Source organism: Oryctolagus cuniculus, chromosome 12, assembly GCF_051225735.1.
Source record: "Oryctolagus cuniculus isolate XC-2025 breed Fujian yellow rabbit chromosome 12, ASM5122573v1, whole genome shotgun sequence".
NCBI lineage: Eukaryota > Metazoa > Chordata > Mammalia > Lagomorpha > Leporidae > Oryctolagus > Oryctolagus cuniculus.
In genome coordinates, this window is record NC_142878.1 from 74,749,275 (window position 1) to 74,757,467 (window position 8,193).

Sequence of the window (8,193 nt, forward strand, 5' to 3'; positions counted from 1 at the left end):
TAGATCTTGTTTCTAACATGTATTTTTTATAGCATGCATTTTAACATCTGAATTGGCCTGCCAATAACATTTAAAACCTGCTGCAATTCAAGACTTTCTTTGAAATATTCTACCTTAGAAGATTATTTGATATTTGCCTTTCAGATATTTCTCAGCTCAATATATATGAGTTAAGTTTGTACTTAAGAACTCAAGTGTCCGTTTGATTTTTCACTCCTTGTTATTTCAGTAAACATGAAGTTTGTCCTTAGCATGGATTTAAATCAAAGTTAAGGGTGAAAAATATTCCTGCAAACCAGTGGCGGGAACACGTTGCTCCAGTGTCTGGTCTCATCAGTTAAAGGCCTCCAGACAAGCCTGTGGGCACGCCCGCTGGCTCCTAGCTCCTCTGTCAGACTGCCAGTGTTGGCTGAATAAAGGTGCAGTTGCTTTCCTGCTTGAATCTGTAGACAGAAGAAAGCAGGAAACTAATAGACCAGCAGCCTGGCTTCAAGGAATTTACTGGGGAAAATAGCAAAACCAGTAGCACATAAGTACGAATCCTCTGCAATAGCAAATGGCTTTCCTTATCTTGAAAAAGCCTCTGAGCGGGCCGTCTGGAATCCCCAGCCTGGGGAAGGTGACGTTGAACACTGTTTAGGAAAGCCTTCCCGTGTCCTTAGAACTACACGGGGCAGTGTATTGCGCCTTGCAAGTCACAGCCATCAGCTACAAGTGTCATCATTCTGTTACCGAGGATGAGTTGAGACAGACAGGTTAAGTCAGCCAAGTATGGACTACAGAAGACAGAGAACCACTGTTCATCCAGCTTTGTCACTGACCCTGGGCCTTGTGCTGTTTATCCTTGCTGAATGGGAATTGGCCACAACACTGATGAGCCCTGAGGTGGTGGCTGTCAGCAGCTGCTCTCTGGGGGCTGACAGGTGAGAGCACAGGTAGCAAGGCACTGAAGGTGAAGGCCTTCCCCTGCCTCCAGCGAGCACAGCTGAGGGTTTGGCATCCGAGCCTGTAAAAAGACCAAGAATCCCTGGATACGCCCCTTTCTTTACTCCATCAATTCAGTTAGTTGGCTGGCTACTTTGGCAGCCAAAGTTTGTGATAGTCAGAAGTGACCCCACCACGTTACAAGAGTCTGAGATTTTCATTACACTGCATTTGTTGTTTTGTAGGAGACAAGAGAAGGAAAACTTGGAAAGCAGTGGCAAGTCACTTAGCTTTAAGCTGACAGAAGTGCTTGTGGTCTGTTCTTTCACAGACGAAGAAAGTGGTCTGTTGTAGTCTGATCAGGAGAGCTTGCAGGTGCAGGTGGGACCAGAAGTGTTTCAGATTTCAAAGCTTTTCTTTTACAGTAATTAGTATGGGCTTTACTCAGAATCTGAAACTTTGAGCACCAGTAGTGCTCATTTAAGATTGTCGATTTTCAGATGTGGGATGCCCAGCCTGTAGTTATTTTTCATACTCTCTAACACCAATCACCTGAACATCATTCCAGAACTTAGCACAGTAATTTATTGATCATTTTGTTCAAGCCTTGGTAAACATTTTGTCAATAAACATGACTGGAAGATGACTGCTGAGCTTAGATTTCTGATGCAGCTGCTGTGTAAGCACAGGTGGGAGTCAGGGAGCTTAGGTAAGTAGTTCTTGGCTGCGAAGCCCCACAGTTCTCAGTAGGTGAATGACAGGAAATTGGTTTTCTTTACTAATGGTCATGTGAACTGGAAATGAACATTTTACTTTTGTAAGACTAACGAGTATACCGAAACTTGTTTGTTACCAGCAAGTTAACATTATAAAAACTGATAGCAATTTCTGACATTTTCCCATTATCTTTCTCATAGTACGCAAGAGACGAGTTGAAGGAGACCATCAGTGAGTCCACCAAGGTGTGGTCCTGGAAGACTTCAGAAGATCACCGGGGGCTCACGTTGGTGACAGCTGAAGTAACATTTTCCTGGGTAGAAGGGAAAAGACTGGAAAAACTTATTTTTAATTACATCTTTTTTTCCTAGTTTAAGTCGTTTTCAGTTTCAAATTGTAAAATCAGCAGTAGGTGGTATTTTATATCTTGAAACATTTCTACTTTCTATTAAAATAATTAGCCTTAATGATTTATAATGAGTCTTAGGCAAAAAATACTTGTACAGATGTTTCAGAAACCATTAATGTACAATAACGTTTTGAGGACCAATCTTTTTTAAAAATCAAAAAGGGACTTTGCCGATGTCAATTGCTTTTGCTTTCTTTGGGCATAAAGCTTTCTTTATTCCATGGCCTGGAGACTTTTCTTTTTTTTTTTTTGACTACGTGATCTTGGCAATGGTGTGTTTTTTCCTTATCATGAAAAAAACACACCAGAATTTTTGAAGACTGGTGACTCAATCTGGTCGTCTGCGGAGGAGCCGAATCAGATCTCCAGGGAGAAAGCCGGGCCCTCTGTGCGTTCCCAGGAACTGCACTTGTCGCTGTGGCTTAGCACCCAGGTCTGTCTCAACGTCGTCAGCCTGTCCAGGTCACGTACCTCGCTTAAAAGGATAGCTGTGTCTAAGTTCATCACAGGTTTTCATTTTAATAATGTGGGCATTGTTAAATTTTTGTGGAAGCTAACAGTAAAAAGCATCTGAGTGCAAAAGCTGTTTTTCTTTTCCATAAAAGGGCATATGACCAACTCTTAGTTATTTAGGATAAAAGGAAAAAAAAAGCTGCTGTTAAACACATGAAGTCAAAGGTAACAAATATGATGCAGTTTAAATCTGAGGAGCTTGCAAAAGCGTCATTGAAACTGCTGGTCAATAAATAATAATGGGCATGTATATAAATTACTTGATATTACATAGCATAAACAAAAGGTCTTATATGAACAGTGTTTAATCTCCACTACAAATTTTCTAACAAATAAAGAAAATTGATGTTCTCCATAATCTGACTTTTGATACACATTTCCTTTTATATTTGTCCAGATCGTGTGTGTAAAAGTCATTTCTATAGGAAGAGTGCTCCAAGTATTAAAGTGAACAATGGAACAGTGTGCCACTGTGGGCTAGCCCTGAGTGAGACAGGGCCCTGTAGTCATGCCCTAGGGCCAGCCCATGGAGCAGAGCTGGCAAAGGCATTCATAGCTACCAAGAGAGGGAGGGAAGGAATCCAGTAACCCTTGCCTCGAAATTAAGAAGAATTTACAGGGAGGTTTAAGTCTTAAGAAATTAACTTGCAAAGTGTCTGCTGCTTCAGCTTGGGTCAGGTAATTTATATAACGAAATGGGCAGCTGCTTGCATGCTATGGTAATAAGCCTTTTTTTTTTTTTTTTTTTTTTTTTTGACAGAGTGGACAGTGAGAGAGAGAGACAGAGAGAGAAAGGTCTTCCTTTGCCGTTGGTTCACCCTCCAATGGCCGCCGCTGCAGCCGGCGCACCGCGCTGATCCGATGGCAGGAGCCAGGATCCAGGTGCTTTTTCCTGGTCTCCCATGGGGTGCAGGGCCCAAGCACCTGGGCCGTCCTCCACTGCACTCCCTGGCCATAGCAGAGAGCTGGCCTGGAAGAGGGGCAACCGGGACAGAATCCGGCGCCCCGACCGGGACTAGAACCCGGTGTGCCGGCGCCGCAAGGTGGAGGATTAGCCTATTGAGCCACGGCGCCGGCCGGTAATAAGCCTTCTTAACAGGGTAACGCTTCCCTTATAAGGGCTGTGGTGTGTTGGTTTTGTTTTTAAATCAATAGCCGGTGATTTAAAGTGGCCAGAGACTCACATTATACTATTCCCCTTTAGGTCAAGGCCCCTGGTTTCTTTTCGGATTAGCAAGGCTCACTTGCTTGTTCGCTTGCCTGCCTGCCTTCTTTCTCTCTTTCTCCCTCCCTCTCTCACCTTCCTCTCCAACTCATCTTTCTTTTTATATACAACTTTTAAGTCGTACTTGGTTTTGTAGAGCCAGCACAGTTCCCACAGGTTGGGAGTCAGGTGTGGAGCGGGTAACTAAGTAAGGCTTCCAGAAAGAATTGGTCACTTTTACTTTCAGCCAGGCCTTATTTGAATATCCTGTAAGTCAGGAAATTGATAAATGGGGCCCCCTTCCTCCCATAATTTTTAAAGTAGTAGTAGTAGTATAAGTAAGAGGGGCCCTACCTAGAATTTTGCATCATACTTATAGGCAATATCTTTTTCACTTATTATTTATCAAAGTATGAAGAAGTTGCATATTTTGCTTGTACCATTCCAGTTCTGTGCTAGAATATAGTTTGTTATATAATTGAAGAAAATATTTCTTCATAAGTAAGTTTAAATATGGACATTGGTCTAATTGAATATAGAAAATCAAGAATTGTAACAGAAAAATGGTGTTTACTTTGTTCTTTAAAAATGTGGCACCTTGGGGCCGGGGATGAGGCATAGTGGATTAAGCCTCCGCCTATGGCGCTGGCATCCCATACGGGCGCTGGTTCGTATCGTGGCTGCTCCTCTTCCAATCCAGCCCTCTGCTTATGGCCTTGGGAAGCAGTAGAAGATGCCTCAAGTGCTTGGAACCCTGCACCCACATGGGAGACCCAGAAGAAGCTCCTTGCTTTGGATCAGCCCAGCTCCAGCTGTTGCAGCCATGTGGGGAGTGAACCAGCAGATGGAAGACTTTTCTCTCTGTCTCTCACTCTCCCTGTCTGTAACTCTACCTCTCAAATAAATGAATAAATCTTAAAAAAAAAAAAAAAAAAAAGAAAAGAAAATCTGTCACCACTTAGCTTTTTAGTAAAAACTTCAATATTTCTAAATTGCTCTAAGATTTTATAATGCAGTAAGTTTTTTATGATTTTGAAATAATCTGGATTTTTAAGTCAAAGATTTAATGAGATTTAAGTTTTATAATCTAACCCATTTAAACTTACCTGGTTATCTAAAAATTATTTGCATTTTTAAATTGCTACTTTTAAAAAGGTTTTAATTACCCATTTCATAAAATTTTATATTTGTCTGGAGTTCTAATTTTTTCCAGCATGTGCACATGAAATTTTATGTTATAATTTCAATATTAGTGGCTAATACAATAATACCAAATGCATTTTGGTGCTATATACTTGCAGCTAATGCCTCATGGACGCCTAAAAGAACAGGTGAAAAGAATTTTCTAAGAGTGCCTGTCATTAAAAAGACCAAATAAACATTTTGTATTAAGTAAATTAGCAGATAGTAAGAGATTTCAGGAAGAATTATCTTGGTCATTAAATTATAAATTCTTGTTATCTAAATGAAATCGTCTGCATGATTACTTTGTACAAGAGGCACACTCTGGAAAGACGTTTTATGTAAATAGAACTTTGTAAATTGTTTTCCACTTGACCAGTTATCTGATGTGTTTTCATTTAAAAGGGGAATTCATGATATAATAAAGATTATAAAAAAAGTTTTGATAAAATATTTGTATTCTATCGTATGCTATATTTAACCATTGCCACCATTAAAATAAGATGAAGGAATTAATGGAATTTCTTAAAATCTTAGGTTTTCAGCTCTGTGCTCCTAGGGCTGTCTGACTTTTTGCCTGTAAAATCAGAAACTCTTGTTACTTCCCAGCAGGTCTGAGGATCATGCTTCCTCTGCTGTCCTCTGCAGGATCAGTACTGTCCAGCTTTTCCCCTTCATTGCAGCGCTACTCAGTTTTTGAATAGTGTTGACTGGAGACAGGGCACCCAAGAGAACGGAACACACAGTGTGTGAGAGACCTCTCCTGCTGCTGCTGTCAGATGAGGGGTGTGAGTGCTTCTCCATCAGTGCTCATTGATCATTAATGTTCCTAGATACTTCTCACCCTAAGACTTGCTTACCAAGCTAATCAAAGAGAATCTGTGCTAATTACTTTTAAATTGAAGAAAATAGTACTGATAGGCATGTTTTAGTTTGTTCGTTCTGATCCCATATTGATTATCCTCTCCTATAATTCTGTTCCATAAATTGTTTTCTATAAAAAATCAGACAATTTGGAAATTTATGTAATAAGACACAGTGTTTTGTTAATTTTAAACTCCATCTTGCTATCTGATTATTCAAAGTGTTCTGAGGATTACCTTGGAAAAAAGCCATTACTTAATAAAGGATTACAACCCTTTACCAAGTATTTTGGAAAACTCATTTAATATGTAAAGAATTTGACTTGGGACACTAGCTGTCGCGGCTAGGTAAGGATAGGTTGTGGCAGGCAGGCCATTGGCCTACCAGTGAAGATGCCCCTTTGGTCACCCATATCCCATGTTGCAGTGCATAGGTCTGAATGCTGGCTCCACTCCCACGTCCAGCTCTCTGCTCCTGCTCACCCTGGCAGACAGCAGGTGGTGAGTTCACGTGATTGGGTCCTCACCACCCGCATGGGAGACCTCGGCTGTGTTCGTTGGCTCTTGGCTTTGACCTGGTCCAGCCCTGGCCATTGTAGACATCTGGGGAGTGAACAAGCAGATGGGAGCTCTTTCTGTCTCTCTGCCTCTCAAATAAAACAAATTTTAAAAATCTTTAATAAATTGTACCACTAAGAAACACCGCTAGCCGTGTTTTGTTAACTATTATAACTTCATATTTGATAATCAGATACCCTTAGAGTCTGCACATATGGTTTTACTGTTTTCTTTAATCATTGAGTTTTAATTGATGAAAAGCAGTTACTACTAGTTTAAACTCCACCTCCACTCAAGTTTTTCATTCAGTTTCAAATATTTAGATTTCTGTTTAAGAATTGTTTTTTAAAATATACATAGCATAAAAATCTTCGTAATTCTATTTTAAAAAATATTTATTTGAAAGGCAGGGTTACAGAAAGAGAGAGGAAGAGACAGAGAAAGAAATCTTCGATCCCCTGTTTCACTTCCCAGTGGCCACAATGGCTAGGGCTGAGCCAGGCCAAAGAACTCGCATTTGAGTCTCCCACGTGGGTGGCAGGGGTCCAAGCACTTGGGCCATCCGTTGTTTTCCCAGACACGTTAGCAGGGAGCTGGAACAGAATTGGAGCAGCCGAGACGCCAGCATCACAGTCAGTGACTTAACCTACTATGCCACAATGATGTCAGCTCCTTTGTAGTTTGAAGTAAATACCTACTTTTTTTTTTCCTTTCCAGTCTTTGGGTGAATTACATTTGGTTTTGGTTATGGTTAAAAGGTTGAACATTGCCTGTGTAACCATGCATTAGTCATTGTTATGTGAAGTTAGATATTTAAATACTTTTTTCTAATGCTAAAGTACTATAAATGAGTTATTTTTCCAATTTTTGAGTATAAAAGCAGTGAATTTTATAATATTGATATTTAGTACTAAAAACATTGTCAACCCAGTTTATAACCGCATTGAAGTTTCTTTTGAAGATCATACTCTATGGGCATGTAAAACTGAACCACCGTATAATGCAATAATTTTAATTAATAAAGTCACATATCCTGTAGACTTGAATACTTTTTGAAAATGCGCACAATCCCTTTAGTTCCTGTGTCCTGAAGGTCATTGCTTACATCCCTCTTGAAGAACAAGCTTGTTAATTTCTCAAGGTTATTTTGTCTTGTGTGTTACCAACTAAATGTATCCCTCCAAAAACTCAAGCGCTAACCCACCAAAATGATGGTTTTGGGAGAAAGGGCCTCTGGGAAGTGTGATTAGGGTTAGGTGGGGTGGGCTTCCTGATGGGCTGTGAGGGTGGCAGTCTGCAGGCCCGGAAGGGAGCCCTCCTCAAGAACCAACCCTGGATGGCGGACTTCACAACCTCCAGGAATGTTCAAGACCCAAATTTCGGTTATTCAGGCCACTCAACCTTTTTTCCTTCCTGAGAACAGTTCATGCTGATGCAGCACCCTGTGAGGCTGAGCCTTGTAACATTGTCAGTAGTTGACCCTTTTCCCCATAGAATTAGTATTCTATATGGTTTCATCTAACATCGGTACTCGGTGTTGTCCATAAAATTGAATTGAGTTTGCAGATCCGCAGCAGCAGGGTTCTGTGATGCAGGCCCCTATGGATCTGATGGGAGCCAGTCCTGCTAATAACAGGAGGCGCTATTTACAGTAAAGCAAAAACCTCTCCTAGCAATCACTGATACCCACCAACCAGAAGGAAAAGTTGGCTTGGGGACACTTTCAGGGATAAATGCCAAATTCAGTGAAGATTTTTCAGCATTTTCTTACCTTAGAGAAATAGTAATTTCCCTGGATCTTTAATGTTGCTTGGCCTTCCGAG

General features: G+C 40.8%; 1 protein-coding gene across 5 annotated transcripts in view; it reads left to right on the plus strand.

Annotated features, from left to right (window-relative positions):
• The window catches only part of TMOD3 (tropomodulin 3), a 77,079-nt gene extending 69,671 nt beyond the window's left edge, over window positions 1-7,408 (plus strand). For 4 of the 5 annotated variants that reach the window (XM_008268998.5, XM_089310344.1, XM_089310345.1 and 1 more), the window contains one exon: window positions 1,842-6,092. In XM_008268998.5, the coding sequence (XP_008267220.1) occupies window positions 1,842-1,876 (35 nt within the window). In that variant the 3' untranslated portion in view covers window positions 1,877-6,092. Of the gene's footprint in view, window positions 1-1,841 lie in introns of all 5 variants that reach the window. The other variant, XM_002717761.6, reaches the window with a different exon arrangement.
• The last annotated feature ends 785 nt before the right edge of the window (window positions 7,409-8,193 follow it).